This window comes from Piliocolobus tephrosceles, chromosome 10 (genome assembly GCF_002776525.5).
Source record: "Piliocolobus tephrosceles isolate RC106 chromosome 10, ASM277652v3, whole genome shotgun sequence".
Lineage (NCBI taxonomy): Eukaryota > Metazoa > Chordata > Mammalia > Primates > Cercopithecidae > Piliocolobus > Piliocolobus tephrosceles.
In genome coordinates, this window is record NC_045443.1 from 54841476 (window position 1) to 54865865 (window position 24390).

The 24390-nt window shown below is 54.9% G+C and overlaps 2 protein-coding genes across 3 annotated transcripts; one reads left to right on the forward strand and one right to left on the reverse strand.

The window, feature by feature from the left end:
* Positions 1-292: 292 nt before the first annotated feature.
* Positions 293-18834, reverse strand: AGAP2 (ArfGAP with GTPase domain, ankyrin repeat and PH domain 2). Of its 2 annotated transcripts, none has more exons than XM_023210652.2 (18): positions 18545-18834; positions 12020-12078; positions 11136-11223; positions 10861-10946; positions 10568-10715; positions 9376-9510; positions 8956-9065; positions 8359-8517; positions 8101-8187; positions 7910-8014; positions 7335-7497; positions 7034-7153; positions 6172-6300; positions 4450-4598; positions 4191-4281; positions 3858-4080; positions 3472-3727; positions 293-3292 (listed from the first exon to the last, which is right to left on the reverse strand). In XM_023210652.2, the coding sequence occupies exons 1-18, from the start codon at positions 18702-18704 to the stop codon at positions 3050-3052; spliced, it is 2511 nt and encodes an 836-aa protein (XP_023066420.2). In that variant the 5' UTR covers positions 18705-18834; the 3' UTR covers positions 293-3049. The 2 variants fall into 2 exon arrangements, with proteins under 2 accessions (XP_023066420.2, XP_023066419.2); XM_023210651.2 differs by lacking the exon at positions 18545-18834 and adding an exon at positions 13733-15031.
* Positions 18835-21478: 2644 nt separating this feature from the next.
* Positions 21479-24390, forward strand: TSPAN31 (tetraspanin 31). Its single transcript, XM_023210650.3, has 6 exons — positions 21479-21815; positions 22358-22525; positions 22782-22862; positions 23194-23325; positions 23633-23746; positions 23833-24390. The coding sequence occupies exons 1-6, from the start codon at positions 21753-21755 to the stop codon at positions 23905-23907; spliced, it is 633 nt and encodes a 210-aa protein (XP_023066418.1). The 5' UTR covers positions 21479-21752; the 3' UTR covers positions 23908-24390.

Sequence of the window (24390 nt, forward strand, 5' to 3'; positions counted from 1 at the left end):
AAGGTGTGGCAGATGGCAGCCAGCAGGGATGCAGGGAGGGCTGGCGGATAGCAATAGGGCATCCTGTATGGCAGGGCATCCAAGCAAGGCAGCCCAGGGCGAGCTGTGAAGGCGTCATGAGCACAAAGGGGCAGCAGCTCTCCTTCACCCACCCAGGGAGTCCCTTTCAGGGCTCCTATTTTGTCATAACCTGGAGGGCTTGATATTTTGTCATTCCGTCCACTACTGCCTTTTACATCTTCCCCACAAGACCGAAGATACTCCCCATTAAGAGAAGAGGCAAGTGGATTATTTGGTGTTAGGATTTGTTGTGAGGTTTGCTGACACCTTGACCATTTTTCACTGGCTGGAAACGAAAGGACCTTCCCACTTGCTCTTTGCAGGCAATTTCATTCTCTCCAGGGTCCCTATTTCCTCCCCATATTCTCTCACACTCCCAAACTTCTGAAAAAGGGAGCAAACTTTGACCACGAGGAAGGAGTGGAGCTGAAATAAGAGTCCAGGGTCTTGGAGGTGAAGGGGGAATGGCCGGGTCCTCCAGTCCAATTTTCTTTGCTACCTCCCCCTCTCCTCGCTTTGCCCAGACCACACACCTGCCTCTGTACTTGTCACTGCACCTGCACTGCTGAATCCACCTTTCCTGGGTCATGCCGCTGTGCTGGGTGGTCACAGACTAGGACCCTGCAGAGCCGCAGCCTTCATGTGAACTGCATTCAGGTCTGGTGCTGTGTCCTCAGTTCAGTGGCACACTTGCACCTGAACATCTTGGGGCTGGTGGGCACCAAAGGTCAGAAGCAATTCTACCCAAAGATGCTGGTGCTACCAACTAACTCCTCAAAGTAGATAACAACATATGGCTATGCCCAACCTGCACTGGCTGCTGACCCAACCCTACCCTGTCCAGCCCCTCTACCTGAGAAAACACTTTCAGCTGCCCTGGAGAAATGGTAGGATTGGCTATGTGCTGAGCCTAGCGGCACTGCAGCTCACAAGGCAGCACCGGCTTCAGGCCACTGTGGCCTTGATGGTCCCTTTGATGGCACGGAGGTGGATAAATGCCTGCATCAGCTGACACTGAGTTTGTGGACACCAAGGACCTCTGCAGCCAGCTGGGAAATCTTTCCGAGGTCTCCCACCCCTTCCCTCTGGAGCACCCCCTGAGGGGCCAGGGGAGGAACCCCTACTCTATGTTCTACTCTGGTACCTAGTGCTCACGGTGAGCAGGCTGGCCTGGGGCAGCCCTCCTCAGAGCTGGAGCGCCTTTCAGGTGCCCTCTGAACAGATACTGTTCAGAATACAGATAAACAGATGCCACCAAGGTCATCTAGCTGTGAAGTGGAGGGGCAGGTTTCAAAATCAGATCTGTCTCCAAAGTTCCTGCTCTTAACCAAAGCTGTCCCATCTTCTCACCCTCTCCATGGCCTCTAAGTACCATATCCCAACTCTTCCGGGACTGGCATCATCTTAAGAGTCAGTGCCTTCTCTGCTCCCAGGGTCCCCACTGACTCCAACCTGCCATGTCCTCCACTACATGAACCCAGAACTGTTGTACATAATGGAACTACCTCCATGCCCATGGGTACTGTCCTGCCACCAGCCCCAGTGGGAGGCACCTCTGCCTGTCCCTGTCCCACCCCAGTACCCCACCTTGACCAAGGCCATGCCCTGACCTGCCTCCAAGAACAGAACAGCAGCTCACCCCCTAGACAAAATCACTTCCTCTTTAATTGCTGTTGAAGAAGATTCACACCACTGCCTCCAAGGAGATGGGTGGGCATTCCCCCCTTGCCCCCACCTCTCTCCCCTTCCCAATTACCTGGTCCTTTGCAAACTATTTTAGCCAGAAAAAAAAAAAAAAGACCGGAAACCACTGACACAGACAGCCCAAGGGCTGGGTTGGCTGAGGGAGGCAGGGCTGGGCCAGGCAAGTCCGCCCTACCACCCACTTTGCGGGGATGGGGCAGGGGGCCTGGAAACCCTCCCAGCCACCTCGAATCCTCTCAGCCCTGGCTGGGAGAGGTCACGGGGGTGAGGAATGGCTCTGGAGCTGCTCCAGTGGGAGGGAGGGGCTGGACAGAAAGAATAATGGGGGAGGGGTCCCACTTTAGGGGTGCCCCCTACCCCAGATCACCACGGGCGCTGCACAGTCACAGGTACGCAGTCACGGTCACAGACACTCACAACCCGAGAGCACTCCCACCCCACCCCACCCCCTGCCCACCCTGGGCTTCCCCTACCCCAAAACGCCCTCCCCACGCCCCTGCCCAACCCCACCCCCATGTTGGGGAACAAAGCAATAAATTACAAGGCCCCCTTAGCCCGCTCCTGCTACATCCCTTCTCCCTCCCAAGATAGTAGTGGGAGGGACCCAGACTCTTGGCTCCCCCCGACTCTTTAGCTTCCACCCATGGGTAGGTGTAAGGGGACGTCCTTGTTTCCACTACTCACGGTCCCTTTCACGGAAAGGGTTGGGAACCCCCCACCCCCATGAGCAGCAGGGGTCCTGCCCCTCGCTGCCCTTGCCCCCTTCACTGGGCAGTGAGATGAGTATGGAAGCGGTAGGGTCTCCATATTGGCCCCAAGTCCCAGGGCTAGCCCTCCCACGTACTAAACCCTCCCTCTGGCGTGGCGTCGCCCCAGGAGCCAGCCTGGGTATGGGCTCCCGCCCTGGGATTGTTGAGTTCGGGCAGGACTGGGTCTTCTTCCCGCCCCTAGGGGGCACAAGCGGGCATGTCCAAGCGCCCAGGAGCCCGTACCGCGGGGAACGTCCCATTCCGCGAAACCCGAGCGGGTAGACCCAGAGCAATCCGAGTGTGGAAACAGTGGAGAGGGGGCGTGTTGAGCTGGGGTCTCCATGCCTCGTTGGGGAGAGGGAGGTGAGTTTGTGTCTTCTGGGAGGCGTGGGGGCTGTGCCCTCGTGGGGGTAGGAAGTGCTCCCGTGGGGCTGGGTGCGGATCGGAGAGGTGAGTGGGTGCGTCTGTCCAGCGGTCCGCGCGGTGTGGTCGTGCCCAGCCCGCGTGGGGGTGGGGGTGTCTCTCCCACTGGGCAACTATACCAGCGCAACCGGGGCGTCGGCGCGGCCCACGCTAGCGGCGCTGCTCCGGCGGCGGGGGCTCGGCGTGGCGGTGATGCTGGGCGTGGTGGCCGCGCTGGGCGTGGTGGCCGCGCTGCCGCCCTCACCCGGGCAACCGTGCTGGAGAAGGATGTCGGCGCACAGCTGGCTTCCAGCCTGACGGGCGTAGAACAGCGCCGTGCGGCCCTGGGCGTCACGGGCCGCCACGTCCGCGCCGTACTGGAGGGCGGAAACGGCCGCGTGACCGCGCGTCCCCAGGGCGCCCACACCCGGCACCGCCTCCCCCACATGGCCAAGCCTACTTCCGGGGTCCCTCTGTGAAGATCTGGCTTTCCCGCGCCAGGCGTTTTCCGAGATGAGGCCTCAAAGACCCCCTTTCCTCCCCCCAGCTGACGTACCCACAGCAGCAGTTGCGTGATGACGACGTGGGCGAGCTCGGCAGCCAGGTGGAGTGGGGAGCGGAGTTGTGGGTCCTCTACGCTGGTGTCGAGCGGCCCGTGTCGCGCATGGGCCAAAAGCAGAAGAACGGTAGCCACGTCCTGGGCCTGCACGGCGGCCCACAGCTGGCGGCCCAGCGGCTCCTCCGTGGTGCTCAGCGGCGCCAGGAACAGCAGCTGCTCGTACTTGGCGCGAATCCACGACTCGCGCTCCTCCCTGCAAGACCAGGGATCAACTGAAAAGGCTCTAGGGACCCCCAGCCAGGACCTCTGCCCCTACCCAAGGGACCGTCTTAGGCTCGCACACCATCAGCAACTCTCCCCCCGCTCTGTTCCCTCACCCTTACCGCGAAGAATCCCGCGTGGGCTTGGCACGGCCTTGCGTGTCGCTTTCCCACACGCGGTTGGCCGTGTCGTTGCCAATAGCCGTCAGCACCAGGGTCAGCTCCCGTGGCCAGTCGTCCAAATCCAGCGAGCGGACGCGGGACAGGTGAGTGCCCAGGTTGCGGTGGATGCCAGAACACTCGATGCAGATGAGGGCGCCCAGGTTCAAGCTGGCCCACGTGGGGTCTGCGGACAGAGCGTAGAGGTCGGCTTCCAGCCGGGCAGCACACACCCCGGCATTCACCGCCTCCAGTGAACCACACTCCCTAGCCCCTCCGCTGCCTCCTGGCACTCACTGGGGGCTCCGCAGTCCACGCAGATTGAATTCCCCTTGGCGTTCCGGATCGCCTGGATGGCCACGGCCTCGCTTTGGCTGTCTGTGCGCAGCTGCAGAGAGGGTTTGGGTTGGCACTGATTCTGCCTCCAAGCCCCACCCCCTTCTCCTCAGACACCTCTGCTCTCCTCCCACACGACTTCGGCCGTGTAGTTGCCAATGGCCGTCAGCACCAGGGTCAGCTCCTGCGGTCAGTCCTCCACCCCACCTCAAACTCTTACCTTGACCTTGCTGCTCTCACAGCATTGTAGACTGGCTAGGATCTGACTCTCGATGGCCTGGACCCAGGCATCCCGCTCCTCAAAACTGGCTGCCTCAAAGTGCCACGTCTGACCCGTGCTGGACACGATCAGGAACTCAAAGTTTTCCTCTGAGTGGGGGATGGGATGGGGTCATTAAGGGACAGAGTTCAAGCAGGGGCTGCCTTCCCCAAGCCCGTCCTCCCTGATGTCCATCCCGAGCCCCGGGAGTGGGGCAGTGGGGGTAGGGGAAGCAGAGGGTGGGGGGCAGCAGGAAGCCCGAGCACATGCAGGGGAAGGCGGGGGCACCCCCACCCTTCTGCACCCCAGCTGAGCGCCCCTCCCGGCTCCCCACTTGTTACCTGCTTTATAAATATTTCTTAAACTACCAAAGGATTTTAGTTTCCACATTTTGCGCTTGGCTGGTTTCCCGAAGCGAAGGAGATAGAGATAGAATGGAGAGCAGAACAGAGAAAGAGAGACCAAGAAAGGAGAAAAAGAGAGGTAGATGGAGAGATGGAGAGAGAGAGTGACAGAGTGCCAGAGACAAAGCAGGACAGACAGATGGGGAGAGAAAGCAGAACTAAAGTCAGTGGCCCCGGAGCAGAGTGGAGCAGAAGCCAAGAGCCATGAGAGTAGGCAGATCTGGAACCTGGGTCTGAGCACCCGGCAGAGAGCAGGGGCAGCAGGGATGGGTTATCAAGACCAGCGAGGAGCTGGGCCTCTGGGAGGAGAAGGGAGGGTCAGGATCTGAGTGAACACGGGGGAAGAGGGAAGAAGCTGGGGCGCAGGGCTGAGATGAGAGGGCCCTGGGGCTGGTGGCAGTGGGGGTGTGGGGAATCACTGAGGGACAAGAATGGGGATCACTATGGTCAAGGGCTGTTGGGGAGCACTTGGCAATAGAAAGTTATCCGGAGAAGACTGCGTGCGGTGGCTCACGCCTGTAATCCCCACCACCTGTAATCCCAGGACTTTGGGAGGCTGAGGCGGGCAGATCACGAGGTCATGAGATCGAGACCATCCTGGCTAACACAGTGAAACCCCATTTCTACTAAAAAATACAAAAAAAATTAGCCAGGCGTGGTGGCGAGCACCTGTAGTCCCAGCTACTTGGAAGGCTGAGGCAGGGAAATGGTGTGAACCCCGGAGACGGAGATTGCAGTGAACCAAGATCACGCCACTGTACTCCAGCCTGGGTGACAGAGCGAGACTCCGTCTCAGAAAAAAAAAAAAAAAAAAAAAAGAAAGAAAAGAAAAAAGAAAAAAAAAAAGAAAGAAAGTAAGTTATCAGGAGAAGGGACTGGGTGGTCACAGAATCCAGGATTTGGGAAATCAGTGGGAGATGCAGAGATCAGGGGCTGAGTCACTGGGGATGGGTGGGGGGGCTTCTGGGTGCGGGGGCTAGGGTGGTAAGTGGAGTTGAGGGAAGGAAGAGGAAGTAGAACATCCTTAGGAGAGGGAGCAGGAGCTATAGACATGGACGTCATTGAGAATAGGGGCTGGGGAAAGGAATTGGCTGGGGAACAAGGAAAGAAGGACGGGGCTGGGGGATGTCCACCCACTCTTTCACTAAGTTGTGTGCAGTGGTAATGGTCGTCAAGCACTCAGCTTAGGCACTTCCTCTTGCTGCAGGAGTTAGCCCGGGGAGCTGATGTTGGGGATGAGGGTTCTGGGTGGGAGTGGAAGTGCCTGCCAGAGCCTCACCTTCAGCCTGCCCAGTCGAGCCTTCAGTCTTGGATGGTGTTGTCAATTTTTTCCTCCTCTGTTTCTTCACCATGGGAGAAGGAGGGGGTTCTCGACTCAGGGGGCTCAGGTCTCCAGATGGGGTACAGTCTTAGGGAGGAAGACACAGCTGCCTCAATAGCCCCCTCCACATATTTCCTGATTTCTTGATAGCCTGTCTCATTCCCTGAACTACTTTGGCATTTTAGGGCACCCCTCCTCAACTGCCCCTCTCCAGGAGTTCCCCCTTGATCATTCCTGGGGAGGCAGGCAGATGAGAGGTTTAAAGTCAGACCTGCACTCAGATCCTGGTTCTACCACTTACTTACTGGCTTTAAGACCTTGAGCAAGGCACTTAATCTTCTGAGCCTCAGTTTCTTTATCTCTGAAATAAGAATAATAATCTTGACCTGACAAAACTGTTGTGAGGATCATCTGTTTACAATGTGTCATTTGCATACTATATATATATATTTTTTCAAACATGTCAAACATGGCTGACTATGTACTAGACAATATTCTCAGTTTGTTTAAACCTCAAAGCAACCCTCTGAGGTAGAAACTATTATTTCCACGTTACAGATGAGGAAACTGAGGCATGGAGAGGTCAAGTAACTTGCCCATGTGGCAAGCCAGGATTCAAGCTCAGGCAGTTGACTTTAGAGTCCACTTGTCTTAACCACTATGATAGACATGGTATGGCTGAGCTTGGTGTTCATGTGTGGGGCTCCATGTGTTCACTCATGCATTTATTCCAACCTCCAAGCCTTCACCCCAAATTCATTTCCAACACCCACCCTATTTGGGTGTAGAAGACAGCGGATGGAATTTCATCCCCACTGACCTGTGCTGAGGGCTCGGGCCAAATTCCGGTCTGGCTTCAGCAGGTGCTTGGATGTCTGATCTGGTGGTGGCTGCAGGGAACTAGGGCTGGGGCTGGGGCTTGGCATGGGAGTAGTGACTTCTGTCAGAAAAAGAAGATGAAACCTCAGTGAGCCTCTCTTTCTTCTGGCCCCATTCCTTACATGGTCCCTCTTTATCACCCAGCTTCCTACTCGCCCAGTGGCAGCCCCCACTTCCCTCTTACTCCTCCTTTTCCCCAGCCCTGGCCTCTCTCCTGCTCCTATGTCATAAGCCCTACTCACCGGGGCCTTCGCCCATCTGGACAGTGCTCATGTCCTTGACGAGTCCGTTGATGCTGGCTGAGGGGCCAAACGCAGAGATGGCCCTTGGGGGCCGCTTGCCCGGGACTTTGACTGTTGTTCGCAGCAAGTCCATCTCCTTGCCGTGAGTACTGTGGATGTAATCCTGGAGGGGTACAGGGCCGAGAGTGTAGGGAAGGTTGGGGTCCTTGGTATGCTGGAAAGCGGTTAATATGTTACAGAATAGAGAGGGACTGGAGAGGGGGCCTTGGGGGCCAAATGGGTTGTGATGAGCATCTAGGGGATGGGCCCATCAGACTTGATCCAGCATTGTCTCCTCCAGGAAGCATTCCCTTCCTGGGTGCTCTCCCACTAGACTACAAGTTCCTGGGGCAATGCATTTACCTTTACATTCCTGGCATGGGCACATGGCAGGCTCTTAACACATGCCTGCTAAACTTAAGTGAACAGGACTAGCACTTCCTAGAAATGACGTTAGTGCTTTGTCAGAGGCACAGACAGTTAGAGCTTGAGGGAAATCCAAAGCTGGCCAGTGTGGCCCAGTTTCTGCCACTCACATTAATGCTGGGGTGGTAGAGTAGAAAGCCATTACTGGACAGGGTTACATATTTCTTCTTCCATTCTTTGTTCAAGGAATTGCCACTTCGTTTTAGTAGGAAGCTCTGGAGAAAGTGAAAAGACACATGGGGGGAAAAAAGCCAACTAAGACCAGCTGCCCCTAGTCTGCCCCAGCCCCTGGACCACTCACCTGTTTGATGGGGATGGCTCGTCCACTCCCTGTTGTCTCTCCCCGACTATCCAAGCTCCGTTTCTCGGAGTCACTACCCCGACGATTCTGGAATGGTTATTGGAATCAGTTTAAGGAGGGGAGGGATAGAGGGATAAACTGATGTGAGGATAAGGAAGACAGATGAAGAAGGGCCCAACAGAGGAGTCTAGGGACTAGGGAAGATGGGCAGGTCATGGGGGACAGGAGGATGGGGGTCAGCATGTCCATGTCCAATACCGCAAAAAGGCTGGTCCTACGCTTGGCTGCCCGGTGCAGGGACCCTGGGGTGCTCAATCCAGCCACTGCAGCTGCCTCGGCTCGGAGCTCCCGGTGACCAACATTCGGTGAGGATGGGAGAGAAGAAGAGTAGTCGCTAGTGTGGCCCCCGTTACTAGCCTGGGAGCATATGGAAGAGTCAGCAGAGCTGAGATGCCCCCTACCCTACCAAGCTACACTCTTATCTAGTTACGGGGAATTTGAGACATTCCTTGATCACCTCGCCATTTATTTATATTGTCATTAATAATTTTTAAAATCCTCACTAACATTGTGACAGTGCTTTAAATGTCGCAAAGGTTGAATCACAAGTATTATGTCATACAATCTTCCTGATAGCCTTGGGAGGTTAGGTGAGTTGCTTAAGGACACTGCAAATGATGTCTCAAATCTGGTTGACTTCCAGTCCAATGCACTTTCTGCCAATAGTTTCACTGCCATTTCCATCTGTTTCCCCACTCCCTGAACCTTCTTGGGTACTCTGTACCTGTCCTAGGATCCCCAGCCCTTCTGCATCTTCTTACCAGCCCCTCTGCAGACTCTGAAACCCCAACTCACCTGGCCAGCTACTGGAGTGGATGCAGCTGAGTGGCTTGGGGAGCTGGGCAGGGACTTGCAGGCAGCCAAAAGCTGTTGCTGCTTGCGCAAGGTCACCACCTTCTGGGCCACTGAGGGGAGTTGAGGGAAGGAGGTGTGAGCAGGCCAGATATCCAAGACCACCCTTCCATGCCCAGCTTTGATAAATCCCCAGTAGACAACACAGGACCCAACTTCCTTGTCACTGCGGCCTCCATGCCACCTGTGGCCTTGCCAGCTCCTCCAGCCCAGAAAGACCTTGTGACTATTAAGCAAAACTCTGGCCTCCCCGATCTCTCCTCCTTCCCACAAAGGCTAATTTCCTGTCAGTCACAGAGAGAGGCCTGGATGCCAGGCCCCTTGCTCTGGCTTCCCACATATACTGGAGATCACCACACTCACCCTCCTGGAAGACCCGATCCACATTAAGCCCATAGGTTGCACAGGTCTCATAGTAGCTGCAGCGTTTCATGTCCGCACACAGAGCTCTGGCACGAGCATCTCCCACCACCCGAGGGGAGGAAGCACTGATCCTGTCTGATGGGATAGGAAAGGGGCAGGATTGAAGAAGGAGCCCCACCTTGTTCGATTTTTCACGATTCCCTTATCCCTGTGCTGGGCCCTCAGGCTGGGCCCACTGGGGATAGGGTGTGAGAGATCATCTTTTCTGTGACCAGGTGGAATGAGAGTACATAAGCCCTTTCTGAGTACTGGGCCCAGTTCACACACCTAGCTGTGTATGAATAGGATGGGTGAGCTGTGTGTGTGTGTGTGTGTGTGTGTGTGTGTGTCCTCAAAGAATACTGAGTGGTGCTTCCTGACAAGGTCTACGTAGCTGAGACCCAGGTGCGAGCAATAATCACCCTGCCCTGCAAATCCATCGAAATCTGAACTGGTGGGAGGACACCAGCTTGTGAACTAGGAAAAGGTTGGGTACCCATGGGTCATGACTGGACTGCCCACTCTGCAGCAAGAAACCAGGAGGCAAGCAACAGGTGGAGGCAGGCACCAGCAGAACAGGCATCCAGACCAAGTCCCACCAGCTCGACACAAGGGAGTTCTGGAAAAGCATTTCCTGGCCCTGGCAGAGTCTGGGAGCCTCTGAGTCACTTCTTTGAGAATTAAAAGGTTTTCTGCTCTCTTCTTTTCATCATTTCCTTTGTGTTTTCGCTTTGTTTTTGGATAAGTTCCTTTAAAAGGTGCCAGTCTGACCTAGCTGTTGCAAAAAAGAAGATGGAAAAGGTTTCCCATCCACACTAGGACTTGAGATTTTCTGTGTCTTGTGATGGTGGCACCGGGAAATGGCAATGTCAGAACACAAGGTAGGTGACATTTCAGGAGAGGCAAGGAGATGGCTACTATAGCTGTCCTTTCTTCCCTGGAGATCCCCTTTTCTCTGCTCAGACCTTGGGAAGTTATTGTTTGGTTTCATGACTCCCTTATTTGGAGACCAGGCTCCCTCCAGAAGAGTACTGTAATCCAAGTGGCCATTTCGGCGAGAACACCTTACCAAGTTCTCGCCCATGTTGAGCAATATCCCAGTAGCCTCCTCAGGGCCTCCCTTGAAAGCAGTGCTTTCCTAACCCCTCCTTACCTTGTGTCCCCACCAGTGCCAAGGCCAGGCCTCCTCGTCCCTCCCCACGAAGGGAACTCAGCTGCCCATGGAGACAGCTCACAGCCTGGAAACTGTTCTCATCCTCCAGGCTGAAGACGAAGATCACAGCATCTGCCCAGCCTGAGAACTTGCGGGGAGTGAGGGAGCAAATGGAAAGTCAGGCAGGTCTACTCCTCTGGACCCAATCCAGATGGAGACCTGGGAAACCAGAGCCCTCTCCCTTGGCCAGTGCTGACCCCAGCCAGCCTGTCCCCCACCACCTCCACCCTCACCTTGGCATCAGGTGCCCCAGCTTCCTCTCGGATTAGCACCAGATGTGTCTGCCCATCCACCAACATCTCTTTCTTGTACTGCTCACCTGTACAGAAGAGTTGGAAAGGGTAATAGGTCAGAGGTGACAGGTCACCAAACCTCCCCATGCTCCCAGTGCTTTTGCTATTATGGCCTCATCCTTCCCCACCCCGGTCTCCATACCTGCCTAATCATTGATCTCACTCCTGGATCCCTAACCCCAATTGTTAGCTTACTATGGCTCTTGAGAACTCACTCTCTGTCTTCTCCAGCACCTGGTATGAACCGGTCAGGAATCGGTGGATGAGCGATGACTTCCCACTCCTGGCGTCGCCCAGCACACCCTGAGGGCAAGGATGTGGAGCAGAAATTGTGGGATGTAAAAGAAGGCAGGATGCGTGGGTCTGGACACTCCAGAAAACCCAGAGAGATAAATCATCCAAGCAGGCCCTACAGCGCCTGGATGACAGTCATTCCAGAAAGAGCAGCTGGGAGGATCAGAGCAGCTGGGGGGATCGGAGCAGCTGGGAGGATCAGAGCAGCTGGAGGGATCGGAGCATTTGAGAGGATCAGAGCAGCTGGGGGGATCGGAGCAGTTGGGAGTATCAGAGCAGCTGGGGGGATCGGAGTAGTTGGGAGGATCAGGGCATGAGTGTGGTAAGAAATGATCCCAAGCTCAAAGTGGAGCACAAGCTGAAGAATGTCAGCAATTCAGTACGTTTTTTCGTGTGTGTTGGGTTGTTTAGAAAACAAACTAGACGTGTGTGTGTGTGTGTCTGTGTGTGTGTGTTTGTAGCATGTCACAGCTCTAGGCACTAGTTGGAAAAGTTTACCCAATTCTAGGCAACACGACATGAAGGCCAAAGGGCAGATGCCAGAAGTGAGAAGCCTGGAGGAGGACCATGAACAAACAGGAAAAAGGGGATGGCTGCGTAAAGACTAGAGAGGGAAAATCTTGTGAGGAAGATGTAGCAAATTCCCAGGTTGGTGCTATGAAGGTAGACTCTCAGAAGAACTGGAAAACGATTCCCTATTCTCAGAGAGAGAGAGAGAGAGAAAAGGAGAGGTGAAGGGAGAGAGCTGAGAGTGCAGTGGGTGGGAGGTCAGCCTTCCCTATCGGCAAGGGACTGGGATACCTACCAGGCGCAGTTCAGGAATGGAGCGGCTCAAAGTCCATTCCTGGCTATTGATCACAGCCTCTGTAATGGGAGAAGGGCAGTAAGAGGGGAGGCTCCTGGCTCAGGAGGACCCCCAACACTGAGCCACCCCTCCTCCCTCTGCAGCTTTCCAAAACCCCTGAACCCTGCCTGCACTGGAGAGGTGTGTGGTACAGACAGGTTTGAGGGTGGTCCCCAGGCCTCCCATCCCAGCCGCTCTCCCCCAGCTGTTGCTGCCGCTCAGTGGTTGCTTAGCAACGGAGCTAGCAAGACAAAAATACTTCAGTTGGCATCTCCCTTAAAGCACATCCCCAAACGCGGGTCCCGGCCCCAGACAGGGAGACCAGGGCTCTGACAGTGGCAGGTTCTTCCCTCTGGAAAAAGAATAGAAGAGGAGCTCCTCCCTAACCCACTGGTTCCGAGGGCAGACCCTGAGAGGAGGTGCTGAAACATAGAAGAGAGTGTGTCTTCCCCAACCTCCATTCCACAGAACAGAAACTGAGGTGAGGGGTTTCCCTCCCCTTCTTCAAGGTCAACGGCACCGTGGCCCTGTACCCCTCCCCACAACCCAAGGGAAAGAGCTAGGATTTTCCTATGCCTCCATCTCCCACACCCTCCCCACAAACGCCCTCCAAAAGAACTGTGGGGAAGGGCTCCATCGCCTGGCCAAGAGAAGCCACAGGCCTGGGGGAAAGGATGCTCCTTCCGCCCGCCGGGTCCAGCCCCCGCGCCTGACACCGGCCGGACGTTCCCGGGGCGCCGCAGCTGCGGCGGGAACTCTGGGATCCGGAGCCATCTGCTCCCACCCGCTCTGGAGCCAAACCCCAGGGGCCGCCTCCGCTCCCGGACCCGCCTCCTCTCCCGGGAGTGTGAGCCGAACCAAGAGTCTCCTGCTTATCTCCTCCAGTAAGAAAATAGTAATAATAATAGACACCCTGCCCCCGTAAAAAACACTACCTTCCCCGTACCGCCTCCCAAGTCTCCCAGGGTACGGATTGCCTTTGCAGCAGTTCCGCTCCCACTGACTCACTCCGGGGTCAGCCCCAGGTGGGTTTCAGTGCGGCTCTGGGGAGGGGGCTGGCAATGGGGGAAGTGAGGCTTCCTATCCCCCCCACCTTACTTCACATTTAAATATTATGCACGTTCCAGCCCCCGCACACTCGCGTACCGCTCAATCCGCCTTCACCGCCCGGAAAACATCACTAGCCTGCTCTCAGCCCAGGGAACGACTAGTCCCTGGCTAGAAGCTGCCTGCAAGGTCACTGTCATGCCACCTGCCCCAAGTGCTCAGGGGAAACTGAGGCTTCCTCATCCCCTTCATCTTCAACGTCCTTCTAATTTCGGCAAATCCCCGTTTCCATGCTCCCAGAGTTCAGCTGAGGCTGGAAGTGGGGTCCTGGGCTTCTCTGGGAGCAATTTTCTAGTCGCTCTGACCAAGGGCATTATTTTCCCAGAAAGCTCTGAGGCTCTCTTAGTCCCTCTGAAATCAAGTCATTTCTCATGTCGCACAATGTAGCTACTCACCCCGCTTCAGGACTCCTATTCTTTGCCCCAATCCTTGGCAGAGGAGTGAGCTTGGTTCATCCGCCCACCCCAGAGAAAAGCTTCCCTAGTCTCCTGCACCTCGCTCCTCCACCCCAAGCTCAGCATTCCAGGTACCCTTCCCTTCGTGTTCTCAAGCCCTGACTCAACTCACTAGGGGAAGCGCGGAGCTCGGCGCCCAGCAGCTCCCTGGACCCGCTGCCAGAAGACAGGCTGGGGGGTCCGGGAAGGGGCCCGGAGCCAGGAGGCCCTCCTGTGCTCTTGGTGAAGATGCCGCTGATAAACTTGAGCATCTTGCGATCACGAGTGGACGCTCGGCCCCCCTCCCGGCCCCGTTTCAGCCCTGGAGCTGGAGGCTCCAGAGTGATTGGAGGTGCAGGCCCAGGGGGCTGCGCGGAAGCGGCGGTGACAGCAGCGGCTGGAGTCGGAGTTGGTGGGAGGGTTAGCGGAGGAGGAGAACCGGCAGGCTGTCCCGGATGCAAGTCACTGTTGTCCAAGGTCTTACTCTTGCCTTTCCGAGGAGACAACTTCCCTCGGGCTCCGGCCCCAGCCCCAACCCCACCAGAGGTCGCAGCTGTAGCGCCCCCTCCCTCGGCGGCGGCGGCGGTGGCAGAGGCAGAAGCTCCAGTCCCTGCGCTGCTCTTTGACCCCTTGACCCTGGGCTTGCCCTCGCTTTCGGGCCATGACAGGCGGCTACCCGCGCCCTTGCCCCCGCCGGCTTTGGCTCCACTCGTGGTCACGGTTTTGCAAGGCTTGGGAGCCGGCGGAGGAGGCGCCACCTTGAGCCTCCGGCTGCCGGTGCCAGGGTGCGGAGAGGATGAGCCAGGGACGCCGCCGCCCGCCCGGCCTTCGGGCTCCGGGCCGCCCCAGCTCGGGCTGCTGAGTAGGGGGCGCCGGGAGGAGGTGGGGGCGCCCCCAGGCTTGGGGTCGGGGCTCAGCCCCCCGGAGAGCGGGGGTCCCGGAGGAGCGGCCCAGAGGGAGAGGCGGCGGCCAGGAGCGGGGGAGACTGGGCGGGCGGGACTGGCTGGAGCCGGGGACAGGGCTGGGGGCTCCGCGCCCCCGGTGCCCGCGCTGCTGGTGCTGATCCACAGCGCATCCTGCCGGTGGAAGAGACGTTCGTGCCGCTTCTTGCCCGGCTCCTCCGCGCCTCGGGGGCTGCCAGGATCCCCAGTCTCGGAGCCTCTGGCACCGGCGGCGCCGGCCGCAGCCGCAGACGGAGAAGGCGGCGGCGGAGGCACCGACTCGAGCTTAACCAGGGTCAGCGAGATGAGGTAGGTCGTTGTCCGGCGCTGAAGCGCGCCCGCGCCCCGGCTCATGGGGCCCGGAGACCCCCGAGCTGGGGAGGGGAGGGGACTCCCCCGAACTGCCTCAGGGGGGCCCGGCCATGGGGCCGCCCTGCTCGCTGCCCCCAGCCCCTGGACCCCGCTGAGCCCCCGGCCCGGCTCCGCTGTCGCCGCCGCCTCCGCCGCCTCCGCTTGCGCCCCCCTCCCATCACATGGGGCGCCCCCTCCCCATGCTCCCCGCCCTGCGCCCCCACCCTCTTGGAGCCCCGGGACCTTGGTGCTGCTCCAGGGAGGCGCGCCGGACCGTCCACCCCGGCCTGGGTGGGGGCGCTGAGATGGGTGGGGGAGGGCGGGGAGGACAGTAGTGGGGGCAAATGGGGGAGAGAGAGGAAAAGGGGGCAGAAAAGGGGACCGGAGGCTAGGGGAAAAGAACCAGTGCGGGGGAGGCAGGAGCGGGGAATTGGGACTCAAGGGACAGGGGTCGCGGATGCGATCGGAGAGAGGGTCTTGAGGAGGGTGGGAAGCTAGTGGGGCTGGCCGTGCGGGGGATTCGCAGGGGCGCGGGGAGGATGCTGGGGATGGAGATACAGGAGGCGGCGGGGGAGGAAAGAGGGAACGGGAGGTGGGTGGGAACCCACGGGTCTGGGGTCTGGGAGGGGAGGGGCGTGAGATCCGGGCGAAGAGTCCGGGGGCCTCGCCCGGGCTCGGCTCGGTCCGGATGCGCGCTGTGTCCGGGCGCTCCCCTCACATTGAGGAGGAGGCGGCCCCCAGGCCCCCCCACCCTATCTCCCCCCCACCTTTTCTCCACCAGCACCGATGTCTGCGAGGGCGGTGCAAAATCCAGGACTGGATTTCTCTCCCAAATCCTGGGCTGGATTTCCTGGGACTTGGACTCACCTCCTCCAACAACCTGGCCCCCTCCTCTCGCACACCAAGGTTAGGAAGCGCGACTGTGAGGTATGGCATTTAGGGATAAGGGTGAAAATCGATCTATTGGGTGAACAGGCCGCGGTGAACAGAGCAAACCCAGGGTCACTGTCAATTCTGGGGAAGCTGAAGTGGGAAAGCGGGGGCCCTGAAATCCCTTCCCCCAGGATCTCAGTCTCCCCCAGGTACCTGCAGGCGTTCCCTTTCTCATGACCCAACTCCCTTTCCCACTCACACCCCTACACTTAATACTTTGATGGGGCCAAGACTTGAGCTCGACTGTCCCAAAGTGAACTTGGAAAATGTTCCCCAGGGATGGGGACAAACTTAGCAGGGTAGGAGAGAGGGGAGAGATCTGAGCGCTGGAGAAGCCCAGGCCACAGGGTAAGTCAAAGGCTCCAGCTCTAGGAGGAGGGAGAAGGATGTGTCTTAGACTGATACCCCCCCATGCCAAAATGCATCCAGTCTCCATAGCAACCGTAGCTCCAAGAGTGCCTCAGAAACAGCGGGCAGAAGCAGAGAGAGATCCGTGTGTATGGTGGGTGGGAGACCAACCGGGGGATGATGAATTAGTGGAGGCACTGCCCTCAAACCTGGTTACTCAAAGGTGGGGGATTTCACCCCCCAAGTATAAGGACCCTTCAGTTGAGGCAGTGAGAGCCAGCCTCTTCAGAGTTCCCTTTCAGTCTCCTGAGGTTTGCTGAGTGGGATTCTTAGGGAAGGTTAAAGAGGAGGCAGATGAGTGAATGGAAACGGTCTGCTCCTTGTCCCCCACACCTCTAGGGGTCTTGAAGTTCAAGGCTGTCTATCCTCCAGCCAGGTGAGAATCCTGAAGTGGTTAAGCCAAAGTGGAAAAGAGGTTGAGACCCCTTGGGGGTGGGGTAAGATGGGCGAAGGAAGTTCTCTCTGCAGCCTTGGAGACCCCTTCCCGGGACTTGGGGAGTCACAGCGGTCCCCTGATTTGGCATCCCACCCTCCTGACGCAGCTGAGACTATAATAAGTGCTGCCGTGGGCGGCTCTTGGAGGCAGGAGCCCGCAGCGTGCTCGGCCTGGTGGGGGGCTGAGGGTGGGGGGGGGGGGGTGAGCCAGGATGCCACCAGCCCTTTGTTCTCCCAGAGGCCTGTACCCAGTCCCTCCAGTGTTCTGTCCTGGGGCTCAGCAGCTTCTCCCTCCCTCCCTACAGAACCAGGATGACACCATCCCCAGGACAGGGGACCCTTCAGTAGTGTTTTTTGATGGAGATGTGAAGGAGAATTGTTGGCTCTGGCTTAAACTTCCCTCCTTTGATGGCCTCAGTTTTCCTTTATGTTCAATGGGAACAGAATACTAATTCTTAGAGGAGTAAAACAAATCACTTATGAGGAGTGGAGCCTTCTCAGGGATTTCGGCCTCCACCCCTCCTCACCCCCCTCCCTCTCCAGAGGGAGCACAGCTTTTCTCCCTGGCCTAAACCACTCTTCTCCTTTATTATTATTATCATTATTATTTTTGACAGGGGTGGGGCATAGAGTTCCTCCCTAGGAGGCCCCATGGGCCACTCCCCCTTGGTCTGCCTTTCCAAACACTAAGGCTGTCAGGGGAGACTTCAGGTGTAGTTCCTGGCAAAGGGTGTGGGACAGGAGGTGAGAGGGGCACTAGCCTCTGAAGAGCAATAGGAAGGGGATCATCAGCTGGTCCCACTAGGCATCCAAAGCAAACCGTTCCTTCCCCAAGTTATACTCTGGTGTACCAGCAGAGAGGTCTGGCAGGAAGTGTCCTTGAGGGAAAGAATGATCTGTTGACCTCCCCAGGTAGGCAGGTAACAATGGGGAGGACTGAAATGGCTGGAGAGATCAGGATATGATGGAGGAAGTGCTTCCACCAGATATCTTTCATGAGCAAAGAAGGCTGCTTTTGTTAGCTCTTTGCCACATCAGAGGTGAATGAAATGAGAGCGAGCTGGAAACAACCTCCAGTTCCACCAGTTCATCAGTGGTAGGGCCTTGTGGATGGAGAGAAGCTGTTCCTGCCAGGGCTCCACCACAGGATTGAAGGCTGGGGTGGGCAGGAGGATGTGGCGGATGGTGTTGCCATGGCAGCACTTCCTCCCTGTGTTGTCATCACTTGCTCTAATGGCACTAAGGAGGTAGAGCGGAAGGTGTGTGGGGGGAAGACAGGAACAGGAGCAAGGGGAGGAGAGGGGACCAAGAAGAGTTCTGGGGACCTATCTGCACTCTGGCTTTGCAGAGCATGGTGTGTGAGAGTTAGTATGCACTTGGGAGCCTAAGATTCTCTGCATAGTGTACTTCAATGTGCATGCATGTGTGTGTGTACGTGTGTGCATGTGTCTCTCTACAGCTGGAGAACAAGAGGTCGCTGATCCTTAGTGGGTCCTGGGAATGAAATCATTATCCAGTCCCAGAACTTGCTGCTCCAGACTGCTTCCTGTTCTGGACTCCCCAGGCAGGGACCAAGTCTACCATGAGTCTGTCACAGCCTATCTTCCCCATGCTCACACATTTCTTCATTGCCAAGGTCAGCTCAACAGGGACCTGTATTTTGATCTCCTGGGAGAAGGATCAGAGCAGGGAAAGAGACAGAATGATACCTCCCATGTCTTTTTCCATCCTCTCTAAATGTATTCTTCCCCAGAGTCCCAGCTCCATCTTGGGGACTAGGAAGTAGCTGACTGGGAAGTGATATATGATACAGCTAACCCGTCTATGCACCTGCTAGTCCCCGATACACCCAAGTTGAGGGCTGACCTTTCTCTTACCTTGAATGCTGTCTAATGAGGCCTGGATGCTGTCCTGAAGTTCAGGGTCGTCCACTCTCTCTGCCAGCTTCCTGAGGCGTTTTAGAGCCTGCTTGGCCACCTCATGTCGTTTGACTTCTGCTCTCACTGCAGCTACAACGAACTGCCTCTGGGCATGCATGTTGCCCAGACCTGTCTTTCCAGGCTAACAACCACCTCTGGCCCCGAGGCCCATGGCCCTACAGCCCCCAAACCTCAGAAGGCCCCTTCTGCTGTGCCCAGAACTCCCCGCCCCTGCCCGCCCTTCCGTCTATAGACCTCACTTCCTGACTGGTGAGTTTCAAACCCACAGCCTGGGACAGCACTAACTCCTGCACCTCCCACCCCCTCTAGTGTTGGCCCATCAGCCCTGCCAGCCAGCCCCTGCTATGATTTCCCAGCCAGGTGGATGGATAGATCTTAACAGTGTCCCAGGGCCTCCTGTGGGAGGTGGTTAATTAAAATGGGTGTTGGTTCGGGGAGAATATGGCAAGCTAGGTCCCAGGTGCAATCCTAAACTCTTGATGACCTGCAGATTTCAAACTCTCACAGGAATTTATGCACACTTGGTCTGTTACCTTCACAGCCCTGCATTCTAGTGTACACTTGTACCCATCGCCCTCTCTACATATCCCAATAAGCTCTGTATCCTTACGCCTTACAACGTAACCCTTTTTCTGTCAGCTACCCACTGAGGCCACTTCCTGTTCAAAAGTGAGGCCAGGCATGGTGGCTCATGCCTGTTATTCCAGCACAGTGGGAGGCTGAGGCAGGAGAATCACTTGAACCCAGGAGGTGGAGGTTGCAGTGAGCCAAGGAGGTGGAGGTTGCAGTGCAGTGCACTGCAGCCTGGGTGACTTAGTGAGACTCCATGTCAAAAATAAATAAATAAATAAATAAATAAATAGGCCAAGTGATTACGGGGAAAATGAGTTATGAAGGAGGAAAGTAACCTATAAAAAGACAAAAACTACCATGTTCTATGTTCAATCAGTTTCATAATAATTAACATGTCTATAATACTTAATAGTTTACAACCTACCTTCATATATATTATCCTCATGACAGCCCTGAGGGGTAAGATTATACATATTCTGAATAAAAGGAAACTAAGGCTCAGAGAAGCCATTAAGAGGTGAAACAAAGACATGGATTTAGGTCTTCTGATGTTATTTTATTTTTACTTTTTTATTTATATTTTTTACCAAGCACATAAAGCCCAGATTGATTATCATTTTAATACCCCTTTCACTACACCACACAACCAAAATGCTTGTCAGCCAGTTCCCCTTCTAATACCATTGTCTTGCCCTTGATTTAGGACCTGAAAGAAAAGAAGGTAGATGAGGAACTGAAGGAGACAATGAAGATGGGAGTTGGGGTAGGAAGGGGATGTAGGTGGGGAGTGAGGGGGTGGGAGGTGGGAGGTAGTGGGTAGTTTGACTTAATTACTTTGTTTACACTGGACACCTGTAATCCTAGCACTTTGGGAGGCCCAGGCAGGAAGATCACCTACGGTCAGGAGTTTGCCACCATCCTGGCCAACATGGCAAAACCCTGTCTCTACTAAAAATACAAAAAAATAGCTGGGTGTGGTGGTGGGCACCTGTAATCCCAGGTACTCGGGAGGCTGAGCCAGGCAGGAGAATTGTTTGAACCCGGAAGGTGGAGGTTGCAGTGAACTGAGATCGCGCCACTGCACTCCATCCTGGACTACAAAGGAAGACTCTGTCTCAAAATAATAATAATAATAAATTACCTTGTTTCAAGACCCAAACACCTCTCTGGCCCTGTCAAATATCTCTTCTGCATACCTTTTTGATATTACTTTCTGAAAGTTTGTATCAATACTGTGTCGTTAGACATAAGGGAATTAAAGTTGGAATTGCCCACAGGAACCTGTAAAATGACCTGAAAAGTAATAATTAACATTGAGTGTTTACTATGTGCCAGGTACTGTTCTAAGTATTCTACATATATTAACTCATTTAATTCTCACAACCCAAGAGGTAGGTGTGTTGTTATTTATCCCCATTTTACAGATGAGGAAACAGGCACAGACAATTTCTAAGTGCCTGGCCAAAGGTTACACAGCTAGAAGTGGCAATCCAGTGGCAATCTGACTGTGGCAGTAGACTATAGAATCTAAGTATACACAAACGTAAATCATTCTGTTGAGTTGATTAGAGGGTTTCCTTTTTTGTTCCTACTGTTTCTTTCTCTTGGGGAGAGAAGGATTATGCCTTTCCCCACCCCTGTGAAAAGGACAGTTTGTCAAAGTACTTACTAGATAATAAAGTTACTGATCAGTCCACCCGTAAGTGAAAAGGTGGAGACTCCTTCCCTTTATCCTCTTGCCTGTCATTTTTTGCAAGCCCTGGATCAGGCGTGTACACTGAAAATGCTGAGCACACCCGTGTGTGCACTTGTGGCAATGCCACACACAATGCGCTGGCCTGAGGCCGCTATTTCCACACTGAATTTCTGCTACATTCACACCCCTTTTAGGAGAGTATATGGTACAGGACATGGGTACTGGCGGACACACAAACGTATGATGATTTGCTGGGTGTTGCTGTGTCCAACCCGCGGACTCTGTGGCCGGGCTAAATAAGCTCAATATGTGGCTCCTTTGGGTGTTCCCGAGCGTGACGCATTAACAAAACAATGGCGTCACCATGAAGTCACTGCAGCACAGGGGGAAGGGAGGGCGGAAGGGCCCTCCTTTTCTGCCCAGCTCTCAGAGCGGCCCCCCACCCGCCCCTCCCGCCGTGTCCCCTTCACCTAAATTCCTCCAGAGCCGTCTCCCTCGAATTAGCCCTCTCCTAACTCCGACCACAGAAAACTCAGCTTTCAACTCAAGCTTTTGGAGTTTAGACTGTTGTTCCTGAGACAATCTCTAGAAGCCCTGCCCCTAGTTTTCAGTTTCGCCCAATGAAAAAACAAGAGGAGGAGGACAGAAGGCGGGTCAGTGACGTAATGCGGATTGATTGGCATGCAGGCCTTGGACGTCCAGGATTAGCCACGCATTTCGCCAATCCAGAGGCAGGGGAGGGACGGTGCAGGCGCAGAGAATTGGGTTTGGCTGGCCTCGATTTAAAGAGACAGAAGCTGTCGGGGTCCTGGAAGACGGTCCCCAATACCCTCCCCCCAAGTCCTTGGGACCACTTGGGTCCCCAGAACTGGGGAGATGGTTTGCGGCGGCTTTGCCTGCTCCAAGAATGCGCTTTGCGCTCTCAACGTGGTCTACATGGTGAGGTTTTGGAGGTGGGGGAAGCTTTAGGGCGGAAAGGCCCCGTGGGGAGAATCTCTAGGGTACTTCCGGTGGGGAGAGGGGTGTATAGGGGTTCCGGGAAGATTCCCAGGAACTTCCGGCGAAGAGGGAATTCCTGGGGACTTCCGGGGGAGAGGGAAGACTACCGGTTGATGAAGGGGTTTGTCTGGGGGTGGGGGAATGAACTTAAGGCCGTGGGCATAAGTTCCATCCCTCCCTCCTTTGAACCTCAGTTTCTCCCAAAGTAGAAGTGATAGGATGATCCTGAGGGTTCAGCTTTTTGTATTCATAGTACCATCCCTGCCACCCCCTACACCGCATCCCAGCCATTCTAACCTTTGGGAATGCCCAGGGATGCTCCTGGTGGCGATAGCACCACCCCCGCCCCGCCCACCCCCTCCCTCCCATTCACACACCATTCCATTATTCCTTCCCCACCCCCGCCCCCAAGTCCTCTTGTAATGGCCTTGGGCCGTGCTCATGCTAGAATTCTTGAGATGTATCCTGCTCTTTCTTTGTAGCTGGTGAGCTTGTTGCTCATTGGAGTGGCTGCTTGGGGCAAGGGCCTGGGTCTGGTGTCCAGCATCCACATCATCGGCGGAGTCATTGCTGTGGGAGTCTTCCTTCTCCTTATCGCAGTGGCTGGACTGGTGGGTGCTGTCAACCACCACCAAGTCCTGCTGTTCTTTGTATCCTGACCTGAAGTGATGGGGGCAACCGGGCTCTTGGGAGGGCTGTCATCTATGGAAGATGTTAAAAGGGTAGGGGACCTCAGGGATCTTGGACATGTCTCCTTGCCCTGCCTTGTCCCATAATCTACGAAACAAGAGCTGATTTTATTGCTTTCAATTTGACATGGTAGTATAAGTTCTATGAACAGATGAGACCAGTTATAGATGGAACATAAAGGAATCTAGGACTTTTTTCCATAACCTTTCCTCTCAGTACATGATCATCCTTGGTTTGGTCTTCATCTTCCAATTTGTAATCTCTTGCTCATGTCTGGCTATTAACCGAAGCAAACAGGTAAGACAGTACCCTTTCAAGCACTTACTTGCTTTTTAAAATTTTCCTCTTAACCTCGAACTCCTTCCTTAGTCTGGCCCCAGCTACCCAGAGATCATCCTTAGGTGCACTGCCTCTGGCCCCTTGGGCTATTTGCTTCCTCTGGAATGTCGGTTAATTTTTCATGAGGATGATCTAGAGAACCTGAAAAGGTAGATATTTATCGTGTCTATAATTGTGGCACACCGTTATGCTTCTGGTTGACTTCCTTTGCTGGACTAGGGAAATTGAGGCACTTGAACTGATACAGGGATGTAGGGAGACTTAATTTCTCTCTGCCCATATCCTCCAGACAGATGTCATCAATGCTTCTTGGTGGGTCATGAGCAACAAGACTCGGGATGAACTGGAAAGAAGTTTTGATTGTTGTGGCTTATTCAACCTCACAACCCTGTATCAACAAGATTATGATTTCTGCACTGCAGTGAGTGTGTTGGGGGTGGTGCAGCAGCCAGGGGAGGTAGGCAACTGGGTAAGGACAACGCCCAAGTTGGCAAATTTAGTTCGAATGTCATTGTTTCTCTCTCTAGAAGCCCTCTTGTATTGGGGCTGTGTGTTGGTGGGGGATGGGGGTGGATAAAGAGGCTGGGGAATTAGCCAAGTCGGATTTTAGTTTGTAGGACGCTGGTCAGATAACAGTAAAGTTTCTAGAGACATTCAGCATAGGTATTGGTGACTAGCAACTTTACATTAGCAACTTTGCATTCTTCACACACACGTTTTTTCCTCAGATCTGCAAGAGCCAGAGCCGCACATGCCAGATGTGTGGAGAAAAGTTTCTTAAGCATTCAGATGAAGCCCTGAAAATCCTAGGGGGTGTTGGACTCTTCTTTAGCTTTACAGAGGTACATTCTCCAGTTTCCTCACGCATATCCTTTTTAACTTGAGACTGAGAATTGATTGATGCTTCTCTCTCCCTTTGTTTCTACAGATCCTTGGTGTTTGGCTAGCAATGAGATTTCGGAATCAGAAGGATCCTAGAGCCAACCCCAGTGCCTTTCTATGAGACTCTGGATCCTTCTCACTTCTCTTCTGCTCTAAGCTTTCTCTTCCTCCCTTAGGGAATATCTAGGGTCTGTAACCGTTTTGGTTTGAGAAAAAGGAAAGGCCCCTTGTCAAATCCTCTAAAATTGATAGAATAGTAAGACTTTATGCATCGACATATTTTAGTGGGAGCCAGACTAGAAGGAATAAAAGGAAAAACTTTCTCCCTCTCTCTCCAAGAGGATATGGGAAGCTTCTGAGGGTACATAGGATGGGCTGGAGTCATTCTTAGCTGTTTCCCCTCCTCCGTCCATATGCTAGATCACCTCAACATACCCTGGGATGTGGCTCTAAGGGTAAATCAGGGACAGAGCCAAGGAGAAAACCACCAAGAACTCTTTCCTGTAATAAGCAGGACCCAGTTTGAGAAAGTTCAGTGCCAAGGAGAAAACCACCAAGAACTCTTTCCTGTAATAAGCAGGACCCAGTTTGAGAAAGTTCAGTG